The 20,820-nt window shown below is 45.1% G+C and overlaps 1 protein-coding gene across 1 annotated transcript in view; it reads left to right on the forward strand.

The window, feature by feature from the left end:
• Positions 1-20,820, forward strand: part of LOC147727211 (transmembrane channel-like protein 1) — a 371,185-nt gene that overhangs the window by 25,611 nt on the left and 324,754 nt on the right. The window contains exons 3-4 of the mRNA XM_086963587.1: positions 15,228-15,278; positions 16,660-16,800. Of these exons, the coding sequence (XP_086819713.1) occupies positions 15,228-15,278; positions 16,660-16,800 (192 nt within the window). The remainder of the gene's footprint in view (positions 1-15,227; positions 15,279-16,659; positions 16,801-20,820) is intronic.

A 20,820-nucleotide genomic window follows, 5' to 3' on the forward strand; every position in this document is an offset into this window, starting at 1 on the left:
TCGCGCCGAAGAGCGCCGGCGTCCCTCGAGTGAGCTGTCCATCATAGTGGGTAAAGGGCGGGAAGACAGTGCACACCGCTAGTGTGTGTGTGGGGGGCAAACGAGGGGGCTTCTTTGTGAGTTCACATGCCTCTTGTGTGTATAAAAGGTCAGGCACAGATCAGAGCAGCAGATGAGGAGAAAGAAGCTACTGGTTACAGGAACTGCACAGGGATTGCACTCGTGAAATTCAAGGATCCAAAGGCCTCCACCAAGCATCATAGCTAATTTTTGACGGTAGATATGGGGAGAAAGCGCACCTGCCCAGCCTCGATAAAACGCACATTTGTTTTGGGTTGATTAACTTTGCCATAGCGCCGAAGGGCGCCGGGGTCCCTCGAGTGAGCTGTCCATCATAGTGGGTAAAGGGCGGGAAGACAGTGCACACCGCTAGTGTGTGTGGGGGGGGGGCAAACAAGGGGGCTTCTTTGCGAGTTCACATGCCTCTTGTGTGTATAAAAGGTCAGGCACCGATCAGAGCAGCAGATGGGGAGAAAGAAGTTCCTGGTCACAGGAACTGCACGGGGATTGCACCCGTGAAAGTCAAGGATGCAAAGGCCTCCATCAAGCATCATAGCTAATTTTCGACTGTAGATATGGGGAGAAAGCACACCTGCCCAGCCTCGACAAAGCGCACGATTTTGTGGGGCTGATTAAGGAGTTACTGAATTTGACCTTCAACTCGGGCACCTGCTTTATCTATATCTGTAAGTGCTTCCTGTTCACGTTTAATTTTTGTGACAGGAGCCTCGTTGTCTACTTGTAACTATTCTCTGACCCTGCTTCGAGGGTCAGAGCAGGGTCAGAGAATAGTTGCAAGTAGGCAACGAGGCGCCGCTCAGGAAGCACTTACAGGGTTACAGCAGGTGCCCAAGTTGAAGTTAATTTCTTTGTAATCATTTTGTAAATGGTTACAAAGAAATTAGCTTCAACTTGGGCAACTGCTGTAACCCTGTAAGTGCTTCCTGAACAAAATTCGTCCCGCTCGCGGATTTGCGGATTCTGCTGCGATTTCGCGAGATTTGCGGATCGGTAAATTGCGGAAAATCCACAAATTCCGCAAGCGGAACGGATTTTTGGCCCACACTTAGTGATGAATGTTCATGCTAGAGAGAGAGATCAGAGTTCTGTCTAGTAGCAGTTTTGACTCATCGTAAAGTAGTGCAGAGGGTTAATATGCCTGCTGCAAAGAACAGATTTGTGTTTTATGTGATTAGCTAAGTGGATTAGTAATGCCAGTCTATGCCAGTGTTTTAAAACAAGTGAAGTGTGTTTGAGAGAGGGGCTATGGAGAGATGAGGGGCACTTTTGCAGGATGGTAGTGAGGGAATCCAAAAAGGCGGTCATATGGGGGGGGCGCCAACATTTTTTGTCGCATAGGGCTCCACCAGCAATAAAGCCGGCACTGGATAGGAGTAGTTCACTTGAACACTAGCTAAAGGTCTAGGACCTGAGGGCACTAGTTGGGGGTTAGGACTTACTCTAACAGAGGACAGCAGCAGGGCAAGGGCAGATCCAGTTGGTACTAGTCAGCAGGGCAGTTACAGGCAAAGGCCTCTGAAGGCTTGTTGTGTCACTGTAGCTCCAACAGGAGGTCAGCAAACTGACCATTGGAGTCAGTTCTGAGATCCCGGTTCAAGACAAGCAGGTCCAGGCTTCCTTCAGAAAGCAGGGCAACACTTCTTTTGATCTTTATAGGTCCAGGAGTGTTCTGAGGAGAGGTCTGAGGTTGTCTACGTTTATACCCAGTGCCATCCTGTGGTTGGAGGACAAGCCTTTGTCTACCCCTAAATCAGATCTGGTCATTTCCTCTACCCCTTGGGTCTGGTGCCATGCCAAATGGAGAGACAAAGGGGAGACAGGGCTAAATGAGTGCTTTTTTGGAAGTGACAAGGTAGGCATGCTTTGAAGCTCAGGAAGGATCTGGATACAACCACCCAGGCCACCCTTTCAAGAAAGTAGTCCCTCTCCTCACTCTGAGCGCCTTTTGTCCACTGTCGGGGAACAATACACATCTAACCACAGGGGAGCCATCATAGATCAGGTGACCGCTGGACGCTGGCAGGAAAGCCTTTTGGTTTTAGATATGTAAACCTTCTAAAAGTGTAATTTCTAAAATAGTAATATAAATTATGTCTTGATCATTAAGTTGGATTTTAATTTACTATTAAAAAGAGTCCATGAACCATTTTTCTGGATACTCCAAAACTGAATTTAGCACTTATTTAAGGTAATGTTGTGAAACCAGTGTTAACCTATAGGAAAGTGAGCCTTGTCACAGTGAAAAACAATTTATAGGTTTTTCACTGCCAGGACATGTAAAATATTAAATATAAATGTCTTACATTTCAGATACGGTGCACCCTGCGAGCATTTAGGGCTTACCTTAGTGGTGACATATAAGTATTATAAAGGAAGGAAGATTATTTTGCCAGATTGAAATTACATTTTAAAACTGTACAACTATACTGCATTGGCATGCCTGGAGACATATTTTATAGTGCTACTTTGTGGGTGGCACAATGAGTGTGATGCCGACAACTAGTGGCATATTATTTACAGGTGCTGGGTACATGAAGTACCATATACTAGAGACTTACAAGTAAATGAAATGTGCCAATTAGGTGTATGCAAATTTGTATTGTGTTTAGAAGGGAGAGCAGTAGTGCTTGACCATTTGTTAGTAGGAGTAAAGTACACATAGTCCTATGGCTAACAAAAATGGGTTCAGCAAAGGAAGACAAAATCTGGGGGAATGCCCGGCAAAAGATGATTATTTCAAACATGTGCCCCCCTCCAACAGAAAGGAAGGAAAACTATCCACCCTCTAGGGAGTTCTCATAGCTAAGGCCGAAAAAAACCTGGAATGGCCATCAGTTTTGGTGTGGTCAGTCCCAGGGAGAGTGAAGTTCTACTGTAAAGTTAATTCCCTGTATAAAGATGAACAACACTCCCAATATTTGCATCAGCCATCTGAGGGGTCTACGGTCCATATGAAGCCATAAGTGAGTTCCAAACAGATATGTTCTCAACTTCTTCCCAGACCACTGCAAATGCTTACCTCTCAATTGCACTCAATCTATGTTCCTTGAGAAGTAGCCTCTTACTGATTAAAGCTACAGTTTGGTCCAAGCCCTCATTATTTAGCTGCAACAAGACTGCCCTAATGCCATACGGTAAAGCATCTATCTGAACTAGGAACTCTTCAGAGATGTCAGGGGCCCTAAGCATTAGTGCTGTGCACATGGCTTCCTTCGGGTATCAAATGCTTTCTGGCACATCTCTGTCCATGTCACATTTGGGGCTGCTTTTTAGACGTCAACTCACTTAAGGGGTAAAAATAGTGCCATAGCCTTCATCAATTCATCGTTAATACTCATCGAGGTCTAGAAAGGTTCTTACCTCAGTCTGGGTCTTAAGAAGTTCCCAAGCTATAATGGTTTGTATCTTGGCCTGGAGGGACTGAAACTTGCCTTGACCTGTTTGGTGGCCCAAGTGTTTTTCTGATCTCTACCCTATCTGGCACTTACTGGCATTGATAGCCAGGCCTGAAGCACTTCCTGGAAGTGGTGCAGGTGGTCATCCCTGCTAGAGTTCAAAACAGGAATGTTATCCAGTAGGTGGCACTGAAGTTTTTGAGCCAAGACCCAGTTGACCAACCGCTGGACTGTGGCAAGGGTATGCTTTAGTCCAAATGGCATCGCTGGAACTGACCCTCTAGGGTGGAGAATGACAACCTATCCTAGGCCCCCTCCATCAGTGCAATCTTTCAATACTTTGACGTCAAGTCAAAGGTAGTGAAAAATATGGCAGCCCCCAACCAATCAATGAGCTCATCAGCTCTGAGAAATGGGTAGGCATTAGTGATGGGTGAGTTGAGGGCCCTTTTAATCCACACAGAACCTAAGGAATGGAGTGGTTCCTAGGGGGGCAGCCTTGGGTACCAGTACCAGTGGTCTGGACCAGGGACTACAGTAGGGCTCAATCACCCCCTTATCCAACTTTTTGGTGACTTCATCCTTGATGGTGGGTATCAATTTGTCTGACAGCCTGTAGATTGCATTTTTGGAGGCATACTGTCCCCTATGTCTTTGTCATAAATGAACCAATCACAGAGGGCTCTGAGGTATGTGAGAACAAAGAGGCAAACTGCCCCAACAAGTGTCAACAGTCCCTCTGTTGTTCTGGGGTCAGGATAGGGGCGAGAACAGCTCCTTCCACTGCCCTATCTTGCTCTTTGGAAGAAAGGAGCTTGGGAGAGTTCTCTCTGTTCCTCCACACCATCATCTATCACCAAGTGCAAAGAGACTTCAGACCTCTCAAATTGGGGTTTGAGGCAGGTCATATGTAGGACCTTTAAGGGGTTCCTAGATGCCTTGAGGATCACCTGGTAGGGGACCTCTACCTTATGCTTCTTTACCTCATAGGGACCAGTCCATCAGTTGTTTAGGGCCCGGGACGCCACAGACTCCATCATCCACACCTTTTAGCCTCCATCACCCACACTGGAATGGCTTTCTATTCGTACCAGGGCTTCATGTTTTCCTGACTGGCCTCTAACTTCTCAGTGGCCTACTTTCAGAAGAGATTTATCTGAGACCTAACGGCCAACATGTCGCTCACTACTGGGCATATTATCAATAACGGCTTTAAAATTATCGCCTCTTTAGCAGCAGGAAACTGCCGCTAAAGCGGCGATAATGGGCTTGATAATATGCGCCTGTGAATTCCCATAGAAGCCCATGTTCACACCAGAACATGGGCTTCAATGGGAATTCACAAGGGCATATTATCAAGCCCATTATCGCCGCTTTAATGGCAGTTTCCTGCCGCTAAAGCAGCGATAATTTTAACGCTGATCTTGATAATATGCCCCCACATCTTGAGGGGGTTTCTTGAAAGCTTGCTCCCATTCTTCCTTCACAAGACTGAGAGGTCCATGCACAGGGTGGTGAAACAGAAGTTCAAAGAGACTAAACACCCACTCCCTTCCGAGGCCCTTCCCTGTCAGCAAATAGCAGCCATGGTAGCAAGATATCTCACTAATGCCTCATGGGTTCTGGCAGAGCCATAATCATGCCTTTCAGGGTCTTGTTGAATCTTTCAGAAAACACATTGGTCTGGGGGTGATATGAGTGGATAACTTGTTGGATTACCCCATACTCCTCCTACATGGACTTCATGTAAGCATACATGAAGCAGGTGCCCCTGTAAGACACAACCTCCTTGGGGAAACCCACACAGGTTAATATCCCCCTCAATACCCTAGCTACCACAGGCGCAGTCACTGACCTCAGGGGTATGGTCTCAGCATACCGTGTGGCATGGTCCATGATGAACCTGTCACCTAACGCAGTCTTGGGGTCCAGAGGCCCACTACTGTCAATGCCCACTCTTTCAAAGAGTGTTCCCACTAGAGGAAAGGGAAACAAGAGGTCCCCTGGGTAATGCAGGATCTGCACAATGCATCTGACTGCATCCTCATCCGGAGCCAATAAAAGTGGGTGACCAGATGGTCAAGGGTTTTGGCTTGCTCCATATATCCTGACAGTGGGATGTTATGAGCCAACTCCAATAGAAAGGCCCAGTAGCACTCGGGGACCACCAACGCACAGTTTGACCTGGGCTCAGCAACTTTAGGCTCACTATACAGGAGACCATTATCCCCAAAAATTATGAGATCACAAGAGGTGTCAACAGCTGCCTGTGCCTTGCCGTGCTTCCATAGGCTCTCAAGAGTGGGGTATTCCCTCTGTGCCTTGCAGAACTGTGCCTTGGATGGACTCTCTTCAGTTTGCCACCTGGCTAGCTCAGGTAGGTCTCTCCAGGGGCAGCAATGTCTTCGGCTGTAGGTTCCAGGGCGTCACCCTTAAGTTCAGCTTCCTCTTGGGCCATGGAAACATATGGAGCGGGTTTCTCACACCCATTACCTTCTTCTTCTTGGCAGGCACCTAGGTCACTTTTTCAGGCTCCCGGGCCTTCTGGCTCTCCTGAAGGGCTGCTGTGGACCGTAGTAGTGAGCCACAGGGAGAAGGCTCTGGTGGGTGGTGGCTCAGAGCGCCCCACTTCCAACCCCTTGTGTTGGTTGTTCTCAGCTAGGACACAAGCAGGAGGACTCTACAAGTGTGGCCAATATGGCCTTAGAAGTAAGAAGTCTCAAGGAACAGGTAAAAGACTGCGCTGTAGTCTTTCTTAGTTGGGAGCTATGTTCATAGAGTGAGCTGGTGTTCCCTGGGGGTGAGAGTCATCACTTCCACCAGGTTGAAGTGAATGGAATCGCTTTCATGTCACTGCTCTTAGGAACATTGAGACCAGCCAGACCATGGTAGTGGAAAGGATGGTTACCGCAGAGCAGTACACTGGACAGTTGTGTAGGGTAAGTCCGGCCCAGGGGCAGGACATTTTCTGCCCATAGCTCTGGTATCCATGGAGTGGGGTGGGAAGGTGACTCAGAGGAGATTCATAGATAGTATCCAGATGCCACTTGACTGCTTTCCAAGAAATTATTTGCTACCCGTGTTATGGAAGCTGGGAGGGGCGGCTGTTCTGAAAGAGGATACAGAGGCCTAGAGGAGGGAAAAGAGAACACATTTTCACCCCTAAACCCTGTTCAACCACAGAGTTCAGACCCTGAGCTGGAGAACCAGTATCAGGTTACCAGTCCTGGAGTGGTGGAGAAGAAAGTGGAAGTAGGGTGCCTAACACCCAGGGTTGTTGCCCCTCAGACTGGTTATCCTGGGGCCTGCCTCTGGACACTGACTTCTGTCAGTGGCCTCTGTTGATTGATGTCCTTATGGGAAGTGTTTTTCTTGGGTTGGGGGCAGAAGTTTGACCCAAGGGTAGGATTGGGCTACATCATTTTGTTGGACAGGGTGGTACTGTCTGCCTACTGGGATGCATATCTGAACAAATTAACTGCTGCACAGATGGGGTCCATAGTTGAGCGGAAGGGTTCCCCATAGGCCGGTTCAGTGGCTCAGGAAAGTATAGACTGAGTTTAAGAGGGCATAGAAAAGGAACGGCCTCTGCAGTAGAGGGCTATTGTCCCTGTACTATCACCTAAGCAGGGAAGCACCTCAAGGTATTGCTTAGTCCTCCCTGGCTTTTGGCTGGAGGGAGTCGTTTGTGTTCGACCTGGCCCTCTCTGCAGAGTCATCCTCAAACATTTTGCCTTCACCCCACCTATTTTTCTGAATTAATTGTTGTTGGCCACAGCACTTCGACCACTTTACCACTGCTAACCAGTGCTAAAGTGTTTGTGCTCACTCACTAAAACATGATAAAATTGGCGTACACCTATTTGGCATATTTAATTTACTTATAAGTCCCTAGTACTGTGGTGTACCATATACCCAGGGCTGCTAAATTAAATGCAACTCTTGGACCTGAAGCATTCATTGTGCCACACACTTAAGCAACTCTTCAAACCCGTCCGAGGTCTGCCGTCTTTGCAGCCTCCATGCAGTTTAAAACTGCCAATTCGACTTGGAAAGTAACCCCCTTGCCAAGCCCAAAACTCACTTTTATTACATATACCCCACCCCTTATGTAGACCTTAGAGTACACATAGGGCAGGGTGCATTGTAATTAAAATGTTCATGTATTTTTAAGTTTTACATGGCTTGGTAGTCAAAAACTCACAAATTAGTTTTTCACTACTGTGAGGACTATCTCTCCCATAGAGTACTTATTACATTTAATAAGTGCTAACTTCTGATTGGGAGCAGGTAGGAAAGCCACGGTTGGTGTTTGAGGAATTGTAATTTAAAATCCCCTTCAATGGAAAAGTCATATTTCAAGTCACAATTCTGAAAACACCACTTTTAGACAGTTGGAATTTTCTTGTCCTAACCATTTGGTGCCTGCAGTATGTTTCTGGGTCACATGACTAGGTAGAGTTTGCAGTTGACCTTTGTGAATGTCCCCAGACAGCATCACAGTAAAAGGTCTGGGTGGTGACAAGTTGGCCTAATTGGGGTTAGGCGGAGCTGTTACCTACCACACTTACACTTCAAATGAGCTGGCTCCGCTCACACACAAATACTTCACACTAGCCTTTTGTGCCCCGGGACAGACTGGGACCAGGGAAGGGAGGCAGGAATTCCAGACATCTCTGTAGGGGGAACTCCAGAAGTTTCTTCCACTTCAAAATGGGAAATAGGTACATATAGTACACCCTCAGACCCACTCTTCAAATCATTTGTTGGCCTTAGGAAAACTTATGAGAAGGACTAATCTGCTGCTCCGCTGCAAGAAGAACTACTCTGCTGCCCTGGTGCTCTGCTGCCCTGCTTCTCTGCTGCCTTTTTGCCCGAATAAGAAGGAGTGGATCTGCACTTTAACCCTGGGCCACCAGCATGACCCATGGGTTAGTTGAATGGCCTCCTGATCAGAGCTTCTGGGACAGAAAAGGCTCCACCCATCTTTAACCCTCCACCTGCCTGCTGCCAGTCCTAACAACCCAAGTACTGCCTTTCCAGTCCTGGACCCTTGGAAGTGGGGTTAAAGGTACTCTGCCAGCCCAGTTGTGGTCTCTAACAGAACCAACACAGCATGCACCAACCCAACGCAACCCTCACGACTCCTCATCAGAACTGACCCAACACGATGCCGCTTGCATAAAACCCCTCACAGCTCTTCATTGGAACTACCGCAGTTCAACACAATTCAACACGAGCCTCGCATCGCATCCTTTGCAGATCCTCATTGGAACCAACGCAACATGATGCAATTCGACGTAGGACCCCGCACCACTAAAGGAACTAAGGTACAATTCTCAGCAGGCCCAACTGGTCCCTATATCTGGCTGGCGCTCCATAGTGGTTTGCCTAAACATGTGACTTTCTCCTGGTCTGGTGCTACCAGATAACTACAGTTGCTGCTCTGTACTTTTAAGTACTATTTTTACCTAAATCTTTAAAATTGCATACCTCTGGTTCTACTGATTGGAGTTCTGTTGTTTTGGTGACTCATAATTTAATACATTTTTCTAAAAGTGTTGTGAGATGCTTCTTGTCTTGTGTTCTCACTTTATATCAGTTTGAGTGGTGCAAAAATACTTTATACATTGCCTCTAAGTTAAGCCTGGCTGCTTTTATGCTAAGCTGCAACAGGGTTAAGCACAGGTTAACTTGGTGACTTTAGTGGTTCAACATGACGAGAATTGTGGCTATAGCCTGAGAAACACTCTCACCCTCCTCAGCCAGAAATTACATTTTTTATACACTGCCTGTTAGACCTGGCATCGTTTGACGTCGTTTTCCCCTGACTTTCTGCCTTCTGACGTCCTGTTTTGACTCGGTGCTGAATTTAATTTTTGCTGGGTTTAGAACTCTGTCAACCTTTTCACTGCTGCTCAGTGCTAAAGTGCACATGCTTTGTGTCTAACATGTACAGCATTTGGTTTCTCTTCACAATGTGCTCAGGGTCAGTATATCAAATGGTACTAGCGGGCCTTCAGCATTGGTTGCGCCACTCACTTGAATAGCCCTTCAAACATGTCTCAGGCCTGCCACTGCAGAGCAGGTGTGTGTATTTTTAAACTGCCATTTCGATCTGGCAAGTTCACTGTTTATTGTGGCCAGGTTTATATCGCCTGGACTCAAGCATGCATGCTATTTTGATATACTTCATGTAATAATAACTTAAAATGTTTGCAATTTCAATTCAGCAATATTTATTTTCATACTCTTTCTCTGCATCAAAATCTTATCATCATCATCATTGTATATTACAATTACATTCAAATAACAGTTGCAAAACAATCACAATTTTTTTGACGTTTGTTAAAGGAAATTGTCATAATTCTTCGCCCTTCGCATAATGCATTTTGGGACGGGCAGTCCCTTCCTCAGGGGAAAAACCTAATAATGAAACACAATATGAGCTTTCCATGTTCAAATTAGGCATTATGCACAGCAATTTTGAACAGCCAATTCAGGGAAAACCCATGCTCCAACTTCCCGTGTCTTATGTGCTCTCAAACTTTACACCAGATGTAGTTTCTACCAGAACTATGGATGTGTTTAAAAAAAAACAATCCACTTTGTAACAGTCAAGTCACGTGATGTCCATTCCAAAACAATTACTCTGCTAAACCTCCACCACACCCAATGTGTAGTGTATATTTCCATCACGAAAATGAATTCACACTCACCTAATGTTCTGTTTGTTTTTTTGCAAATTAACAAATTTAACCAATATGCGTGCTATGATTGCCATATGCCTGCCTAGCATGTGCTGAAACGTATTATTGTGGCCAAACAGCAAATTAGGAATGCAAAATCTCCTCTATTTTACTTAGTATTCATTCCTGGAAGATCTAAACATCAAATTGGATAAATACGGTAAAGAGTTGCAGGAGACAAAATTGAGGAAATTGAAACGTGATACCATAGACTACAAACTGAATGAGGCATATACGTGGGCTGAAGTATATGCCCAAAAATGATTTAACAGAAGGAATACCAATGCATCCTCTGAAGAGAGTGTAGCCTCCGACAAAGACATAGACACAGCTAGGCTACCTTTGAAAACCACATTAAGAACAGGTAGTGGAACTACTAATTTGTATAATATAAAATGATGATGATAAGATTATGATGCAGTGAAGCGTATGAAAATAAATATAGCTGAATTGAAATTGCAAACATTTAAAGTTATTATTATATGAAGTATATCGAAATAGCAGAGCATGCTTGAGTCCAGGCGATATAAACAAGGCCACAATAATACGTTTCAGCACATGCTAGGCAGTCATATGGCAAGCATAGCACTCATATGGGTTAAATTTGTTAAAATAAACAGAAAATTAGGTGTTCAAAATCTCGCCTATTTTACTTAAGTTCACCTACTTGCCAGGTTCAAAGCTTCCCTTTTGATGCATATAAGTCACCCCTAAAGTAGGCCTACTTTTGAGTTTCACAATTCCTGGTAGTGAAAAAGTGCTACATTTGTTTTTCACTACAGCAAGGCCATTCTCTCCCATAGGTTAGCTCTGGAGTTGCTTGTAACACCTTACACGTGTAACTTCCAACTGGGAAAAGATAGGAAGAGCACTTTTGGTGTCTCTAGACTGACAATTTAAAAACACATCTTTTAGGGAAGTTTGTTTTTAAATTGCAGGTCTGAAAATGCCACTTTTAGAATGTTGGCAGCTTCTTATTTTAACCATTCTGTGCCTCTGCCTGTCTCTGGAATACAATTCTTGGTTGGATGAAAGCTGGGTTTTGAGCATTCCCTCTAGACAGACACACACAAAGGGAGCTGAGGTGTGCCCAGAATATCCTGGTGGCTCAACACGAGGTTGATGGGTCTTACGGAGCTTGAGTGAGAGGGAAGTGCTGACACTTGCACCTGAATAGGGCTGTGCCAGTCCCTACACAAAGAGTTTCATACTCCCCTGCAGTGTGTCTGGAGCCAGGGCAGGGAAGGGCAGTTTTTGTGCACTACAAAGACCTTTCTTTGAAGTCTTCATACTTGAATGGCTGAAACGGGTATAAGTACTGGGCCTCTGACACCATATACTCAGAACACTTCTGGAACTGAGGAAATTCTACCAAGAAGGAAAGCTGTTGTGCTGCCAGGAGGGACTGCCACTTTGCTGCCTACTTTGCTGTGTTGGTCTGCTGCCGGGCTTATTCTTGTCTGGAAGTGAGAGGATTGATCTTGACTCTCTACACCCTGTATCTCTAAAGGTTCTCCAAGGACTTGTTGGGCTTGCCACCTGTTTCTGAACTCTCAAGGATATCAAAGACTTCACCTGCATCTTGCTACCAGCACCATGGCTCGTCAGCTGTGAGTCCTGCTCTGCCAAATGGTGCCGAATCTAGTCCTGGGCCCTTGAAAGTGAGTATTTGGGTGCTGCAATCCAAGAAACAAACACATCAACACCAAAGCATTGTTCGAAAGGTGCACATTTCCCAGCGATATCACTGCATCGCCGCTGCCTGTGCTGAAGTCGTGGCCACTACTCAGTGAATGAGCGACTCAACGACCTCGACTTACAACACAGCCCCAACATTGCCAGCGCAGCGCCTCTGGATTACCTCTGCTGCATGAGCCTTGGACACTGCATCGATGATGTCTGCGACACACCAACCCCAACTGCGACACATTCCACGTCCTGCACTGATTCACGACAACACATCCCCTAAAGCCCAGCAGTTTGACATTGATACCTTGCAACCGATGCATGGCACTCTTGACATCGACTCATTAATGACGTTTCCCGACTCTGGAACCAATCCATCACCTTTGACAGCGATGCATCCCCTCAGTTTTTCAATGCATCGCCCTCTAACTTCAACATATCCAAGGAACTACCAGCAGGTCTGCGTAACTCCTGTGTCCGGCCCGTGCTCAATCCTGGTTAGACTGAACTTTTGGATTTGACCCGGTCAGGCATGACCAGGCAGCCCCAGTTGGAGCTATTGACTTCTAAATACTTTACACATTGCCTCTTTAGATTAGCCTGACTGCTCTGTGCCAAGCTGCCAGAGGGTGAGCACAGGAAAATGTTAGTGTGTACTACACTTACCCTGACTAGGATTGTAGTGGTAACATTCATGGCCCTGAGCCGGAAGTAGCCTGGGGACTTCTTCTCGTTAAACTTACCATTCTTTTGTTCAGGATGGGACTGGGATTTCTTCTACTGGAAACTCTTTTGTGGGCTTTTAGAGAACATCTTTTGGTTTTCCCTCTTGATGGAAACTCTGTTGAGCTTTCTTGGGGTACACCCAGATATCTTCTTTTACACTCTGTACTGACCCAGAGGTAAGCCTCCTTTGAAAGCTCTCTGTATACAGTGAGCTTGAACCCATCAAGTGTTGGAGAAGCTTTGCAAAGCTATTATTGAACATGTGCGGTCTCAGGAATAGATTGCACAACCCATCATAGTCTCTAACCTTGCTGTCCTTCACCCAACCACCTCGTGCATTATTGAAGTAATCTATGAAATCCACAAGACTTGTTAGACAGTTTGTAGCTGTCCCTAAACGTCAAGCACTATTTCTCTGGGGAAATACCAAACTTAACAACAAGGATTTCTTTCATGGGGGCATACATCATCCGGTCAGCTGTATCTAGGGCCATTAGAGCATCCTTCCCACAGAATGGCATATGTTTTCAGAAGCTTGACCCCAATCCTGCTCTGGGACTCTGTGCATGCACAAAGCTATCTCATTGGCCTTCAACCCACATGTCAATGCCATCCCCCAACACAACACTAGGCACTAGGTCTTTGGGGATGGGAATCCTTTTACCTCCTGTAGGCACCTCTGTGTTATTGTAACCATCTTCACTGGACTCTATGATGCTCCTGACGTTCAGGGGCAGTTCTTTCTGGTTTCTCTCTTGAGCGAGTTCAGCTGGGTAGGCCACAGGCAGCTTCCTAATGATGAATTCAGTGTGTAGGACTGGCTCTCTGCAAGGTCTGACGGTAGTCAAAATGTTGGCTTAAATGGGTTCAAGCTGAAGTTAGAGCAAGCTTCTCCAAAGAGTAGCTTGCGAGCTACTGGTAGCTCTTCAGCTGCCTGTGAGCAGCTCTCTTATGTGCAGTCCAACCTACTAAGTTAGATTATTTTACATGGATGAATTAACATATGTATACCAACATTCGAATGTATTACCCATGTAGAGACATTCCGAGTTGATAAACCTCGTTTGCATTACTGCTAGCAACTCTGCTTGATGCACTAAAGTGAACACCCGCTTACAATCCTACATGAGGTGTCCACTAATGCAATCTTGTGTTATGTGGCCACTATATAGAATGAATATTAGTAGTTGAGCATGATTGTCACTTCTGTGGAGAAGTGTGGCTCACTGGTTAGAGCAGGCAGACCCTGAAGCAGAGGTCAGACCCGGGACCAGGGTTCAATTCCCGACGCGGCAGGGTGTTGAGCTCAAATGTCCACGGACTCGATAATTCTCGCTTCGGTGCCTGACCTAATCATGGGTTCACACTCTGCAACTCTGGGCATTAAGCTTGCTTAATCTCCACAACGGCCCCCCGCGGCGGGATGCCTGGCTTTCACCTTGGGGATGCCCTGTAGGGGCTATCTCACAGGGAAAAGCCAGGACGGGTTCCCAAGGCAAGCGCGGAGATACCCCTTCGGGGGTTGATTCTGGCGCTATATAAGAAATACAATAATAATCTCATTACAGAAAAGGTTGGAGACTCCTGAGTTACAGGCATCCTTCCAGTGCTTCTTGGCACACAGATTCTGCAATCAGATTGTCAAGAGCAGGGATTATCACTTTCTCAAGAAAAGCCCCTATTAAAAGTGGGGTTCAAGGGCTTCACATGTCAGTTCCACATGTGAGCTTGGCATAAGAAAAATAATCTTCCGGATTCCAATTTAATTGGGTAGTGTCTGAGAATTCTAAGGAAGATAATTCTTAGGATGGATTACCATGAGGCCATTTGCTGTTGGATGACATGCACCATCTCCTCCTTTCCTTGCCTCAAGGAATGCTCATAGATAATGCACCAATGAGAGGTATATGTGGTGTCACCATCTTTGAGTAGGTCCCACACTTCTACACCATTTTTTCATCCTTCCATGCTATGTAAAAGTTTGGTGGTCAATTCTCCTTCCCAATTCTTACAAGGGCCTGGTTCAATTGGTTAAAGGCAGTCGTGGAAAGAGATATACCACCATACCATTAGCGTTAGTCTTGCCTCCACTACTCTCTTGTAACTAACAAGTGAGTGATGATATTTTAGCGGAGAAAGTATGCTGACCGCATCTGCCAAAGTTAAAATCGAGCCTCAGACAGGTCTCCTGACTATAGTCCTTGAACACTAGAATAAGCTGGGATTTACCTTGGCTATTCCATCATCGCTGTTGCGGGAAATGTCTTGCCCCTTTCTGCTGTTGCCTCAGTTACCCTGAATGCTCTGTACTCCTTTCAAAACTATCTTTCTCAATCCCAGAATATTTACATGGTGATGGGATTACTTGAAATTTTACACAGCTAACAGTACAAATAAGGATTATCTTTTTGGCAAAGGCGACATCTATTGGATATCTTTGGATGGGTGTTGCATCTCGTTTTTTGCAGCTTAGGTATCCCACATAAAGTACCAACAAATGTATTTGGGAAGGAGGGAAGTAGGTCCAACTTTTAACTAAAGTGGCTCATAAGGCGCACGCTTTTCATCTTGGTTTCCTTCTTTCCATGAGCTCAGAGCAAAGAAAGCACAAGGAAGAGAAGAAAGAAGGTGCAGGAGCTGTGTATGTGGCTGCTTGTCAAAAGTACAGGGGAGGAAACATATTCGAAACTCCAAACATTGAGAGCATTCCTAAATAATATTCATAAGGAATTTTTTATTATTTCCACCCATGCTAAACTATGCCTGGCAATTCAGTATTCATTGCTCCTGGTCAACAGTGCCCAGTAGCCAACCAGTAGTGGCTGGTGTCAGGGCAGAGTGGTGGGGTGCGTCGCCTGCCGCTTTGCCACTCTTCTGCTCCTTTCTGGCTCGAGTCCACTGCAGGCGCAGGCTCCCAGACTTCTCTGTGGCCAATCCAGATGCTGCTCTAATGCATAAGAGCAGCGTCGGAATTGGCCGGAGTGCCCTGGATTTGTGCTCCCAGACAGACTGGGAGCCTGTGTCTGCTCTCTCCAACCCAGCAATATGCAGCTCGGGTTGGAGACATCTCAGTGCGCATGCCGGTCCTAGGAAGTCTGGCTAAACCAATATGCATACTGACAGCAGTGCGCACCACTTCTCCTGCAGCCTGTCACCAATTAGGCCCCGCCCCCAAGACTCTGCGAAATAAAACCTATAATAAACACATTTTATTTTCGTTTTATTTTTCGAAGTTTTGAGGCTGTCGATTGGGGGGAATGGATGCAGAGGTCTAGCCCGGGACGAGGGTTCAATTCCCCGCCTCGGCGGGTCTTGGGCTCAAAATTCCACGGAAGTGATAATTCTCGCCTCGGTGCCTATTCCAATCATGGAGTCCCACTCTGCAACTCTGGGCAATAGCTTGCTTAATCTCCACAACGGCCCCCACAACGCTAAGGATGCCTGGCCTCCACCTTGGGGGTGCCCAGGAGTGGACGCCTCACAGGGAAAGCCAGGATGGGTTCCACAGCGGTATTCGTACAAGCGCCTTGAGACCCTTGCGGGTGAGTAGTGCGCTATACAAGTATCAATTTACATTTTACGCTCTTCTGCCATAGCAAAGGAGCCGCAGATGTAGCCAAGTGTGATCTTTTTTCATTCAGGTCAAAGACGCACTAACATGATTACGCAAAACAGATATAGGTACATTATAACAGGTAATAGTTCATTCAGTGTCTACTCTGTTCTCATTTACTGTATTTCATCTTGAGTTCAGTCATTTTGAATATGTGTCATACTCAAGCTATCGCATTATAAATGTTTTGTCACATACAAACCAATAACTTCAAAAGCAAACAAACAACGGTAATATAAACCATTTGGATGGGCAGATGAAACTTTTTTCAACTTGAAAATACATCAGTACAATGTATTGGAACATCCAAAAAATAGCCATTTACTACGTGATGGTTACTTTAACCGAAAAAAGTTATTCCTACTACAAATAGCCATTTTAAGTATACCGTGATGTCTATTTCTTGTAGTTCGGACTCTGAATCAGAGGAAGAGGAAATTACTGAGGAAGAAATTGTCAAGTTAAAAGAAGCAGTGGAAGAGAAGAAGAAATTGATTGCAACAATAAGAAACAAGCCGTGGAAGATGAAGCAGAAACTGGAAGTTCTCAAGTATGTCAATAACTGTTCAAGAATTTTGCCTTTAGATATGGTATTTCTGACGAAAAATACACCTTGCCTTCTCATTCTTTAGTACAGTAGATCACTGCTAAAAGCAAACATTTAGGGCCAGATTTACTAAGGGCTTGCATTGCCCATGCATCACTGGGATTTAGTAAGCCACTCAAAGCCACATTGCATGGCTCTGTGTGGTTTAGTAAATGCAAATTAACACAAGGAAAGGCAGCGCATTTCACTGCCTTGCGTTACCTTGCAGCAGGGAGATGTTCCATGAGCGGAGTGTGGGTCTTTCCACTCACCCAACCATGAATGTTGGTGCATACCCACAATTAGAAAAAGTAAGCTGGCAATGCGTCAGAATGGTACTCCTCCAAGACCCAGGTGTAACTAGGAGAAATGTTTTTATTTCTCCTTGTTTCTTCCTTTCTCAATGCATGATGCATTTCGCATCACACTAAGAAAAAGGAAAAATCCTTTAAGGATTGTTTTTGTGCAGGACAGTGTCCCTCCCTGCACAAAAACAATCCTGCTCGTAACGCAGGCACCCTTGCACCATGGTGGAAGGGTGTCTGCATTGGCACCAAGCAGCAGAAATCCAACGTATCTTTGTAAATATGGTGCATTTCTAATGTCTTCCTTTCATGCAATCCAGTGCAGAAGGTTGACTGGCTGTGCTGCATTGGGTGAAATGTTTGCATATCTGCATCTTAGTCTTGATGCAAGCTTGTAAAAGAAAATGCTGAGCTTTATTGGGATCATCTGAACATTGTCTTGGTGTTTGTGTCTTAATGGCTAGGAGAGATATTAGAGGGCTTGGCAAATGGGTGTTAGTTGGTGCAATTATTTTCATGAATTAAACACTGAAAACAATATAGGGGCATATTATCAAGGGCCGGTGTTAAAATTATAGCCGTTTTATCGGCAGGAAACTGCCGCTAAAACAGCGATAATGGGCTTGTTAATACGCCCTTGTTAATTCCCATAAAAGCCCATGTTAACTTCAGAACATGGGCTTCTATGGGAATTAACAAGGGGGTATTATCAAGCCCATTAACGCCAGTTTCCTGCAGATAAAACTGCGGTCCTTGATAATATGCCCCATAGTTCCAAATATATACTTTTGGTATATAGCTGCACAATCCACTGTGTATGCTTTTTATACAAAAATGTCCTAAACATATTCAGCAACTCTTTTACCTGTTGAAGCAGTGACCAGCAGCGGCTGCTCCTCCGCAATGGTGAAGGAGCGTCGCCCCACTGGCTCGGAGCCAGCAGCTGAAAATAAAACTATATTTTATTATTGTTTGATTTTTCAGCTGTAGGTTAAGACAGCATGTGTAGGGAGGGACAGGGCCGGGCCATGGGACGGAGGGATAATGAAGTGGGTCTAAGCAGCATGTCTGTTTGGCTGGCTGTCATAGGCCAGTCAAACAGAAATGCACAGTTAGGTTTCTCCAACCCAGCTGTATTGCACAGCCGGGTTGGAGAAACAGCACAGACTCCCTGTGCCTGAGCGAGTGTTAAACCAGCCCGTTTAGGCCAATCACTGCGCTGGTCTCATCCTATTAGTAATAGTATGAGAGCAGTGCAGGGATTGCACAGGGAATCTCTGATGCTGTCCCAGGGTCTGCTGGGACCAGGAGGCACAGGAACATCGGGGTACAAGGCCGCCGGCAGCTTCAGGTAAGTTATTTTTTTTATTATTACCCCCTCTCTCCCCTTCCTGTGCTCCCCTCTGCACCCTCTCCACCCGCCCCACCACTTTTTGTTTGTGTCTGTAAAATACTGAGGGGCATATTAGCAAGCTGAAGTATCGCCGCTTTTTCGGCGAATTGTGCAGAGAAAGCGGCGATACTCCCAGCGCCCTATTAACAAGGGCATGCTAACGCCTGCCTCAAGCCCACTTTGCATGTCAGCGAGAAACATCGCTAATGACAGGCAAAGTGGGCGTTCCCACGTCCAACCACATGTAAAATGTGGTTGGAGGTGGGAACACCCTATTACCAAGGCAGGCGTTGGGAGAAGAAGACCTGCAATAAACTTGTTTATCGCAGGTCTCCCAACGCCTGCTCTGACCAGGTGTTAAGGCATTAATAACATGGGGGTGTGGATCATAACGCTGAATCCACCCCCCCATATTATCAAAGCACACATTAGCGCGTGAAAACAATGTTTGTTTTCATGCGCTAATGTTCCATATCGCCGACTATCACCGGATTTAATTTCGCCTACTTGTTCCGCATTGATAATTACGCGCTAACACGGCGAAACAATCCGGTGATAGCCGGCGATATGGAAATGTGCGATGTGCGTTATGTAACACACATCTAGATAATATTCTTTCTCCATTTCGTTTTCAGGCCTTATGCCGACAGTTGACTTGATCTATTTATTAAGTCATCCAATTCAATTTTGCATTTAAACAGACTTTTTTAGGAATTGTGGTAAAGGGTTACTGATGTAAAGCTTTTTCATTGTTTTTATCTTCTCAGATAGCGTCCTATTGTTTTGAGCAGTATGTATACATGAAGAATTTCTAGAGAGAAACCTAGTAAGAAGTCAGCAGAGCACTTCAAATGATGAAACTGCTTCCCTGAAGGCACAACATTAGAATTTTTAGATGTGAGACTGAAGTGTGTGTGTGTAAGAGACATGTTGAAATATATGCCCAAGAAAAAACGGGATGGGTATTTATGTATTATAATTTATAATACAATAATATAAAAATACATTTTCTGATTCACCATTACTACATAAATGCCAAATGCCATGTAAGCCTGATTACCTCGACAAGCTTAAAATATTTTTGTGGGTGGGTTTTTCATTTATAAATTTAGCTTACAATTTCAGACTATTAGCAGATCAACCACAAGGATACTTTCAAACATGTGAGAGGCCATCCTCCAGTGAGAACGATGACCAAAGAAGGTGGGTCCGACACCTAATCATGTGGTAGCTAACTGCAGAACCTAAGGATGTCCTGCGTGAGAGAAGAGACCAAACACTACTTCCAGAAAGATATATGGTTGGAGGACTGGTCAGTGATGGTGTGGGAAACTTACAAGTCTGTCAGATATGTACCAAAACTTAGGAAAGATAAACAAGGGAGAATCATCAATCTTGGCCTTGAGAGGCTTTATGAAACTGCAGCCACATATAAATCTCTCCATCAGATTGAATGTGCCAAACTGTCAAAAGAGTGTCAGCTCTCGATCAACAAGGTACAAAAAGTCTGATTGGCCTCCTAGAACAGACTTTATGATCACGGCGAAAAGGCAAGCAACATTTCTTGTTGTGTGTATAATGTTCCCTTGCTAGGAACCAAGTAACAAGGAAACATTATAAACCCAACCGGAAGATACCACATATCTTCTCCCCTTAAAATCGAAAATGTATTAAACCATACAAAAATGGAAACAACTATGCACAATAATGTACAAATTAATCAAATAGTCTAGACCCCAGGGATGCAAGGTAAAACACCACATCACGGGAAGGAACAAAGAATAAACAAAGAAGGAAAGAAGAGTGAAAAGATACACACAAAATATCACACAAACTATATCCTATTGGCTTAGTGAGAAAGAAAGGTCACAGTGCCTCGGGCAGGAGACAAAAGTAAAGAAGTAGAGCTGATCACAGACTCCACATCTATCACTAAATTATATTCCAAATGTTACTGATCATTGTGTGAACTAGGGCCAAATTCTAAGCTAAGGACATAAACAGTTTCATCTAAGGTCTCCTGATTACAATAGTTTCAGACGGGGAACGGTCTCTCCTCAAAAAAGAGACCCTGGGGTAAGAAATCAATTCGGGAACAATATCCATACTTTTTATTGGGAAATCTATAATCTGACGGCGTCCTCAGGCCCTTATACTTTTCTCTCCAAATTTCTATTAAACCTAGGTCCCTCATCAGTACTTTTATAAACAAGTCCATTTTTGAAGAGACTACTTTCCCCTCACTTATCTTGGGCTGGGTTCAAAAGAATGTTAAAATGCCCCCAC

This window comes from Lissotriton vulgaris, chromosome 3_1, assembly GCF_964263255.1.
Source record: "Lissotriton vulgaris chromosome 3_1, aLisVul1.2, whole genome shotgun sequence".
NCBI classification, from domain to species: domain Eukaryota; kingdom Metazoa; phylum Chordata; class Amphibia; order Caudata; family Salamandridae; genus Lissotriton; species Lissotriton vulgaris.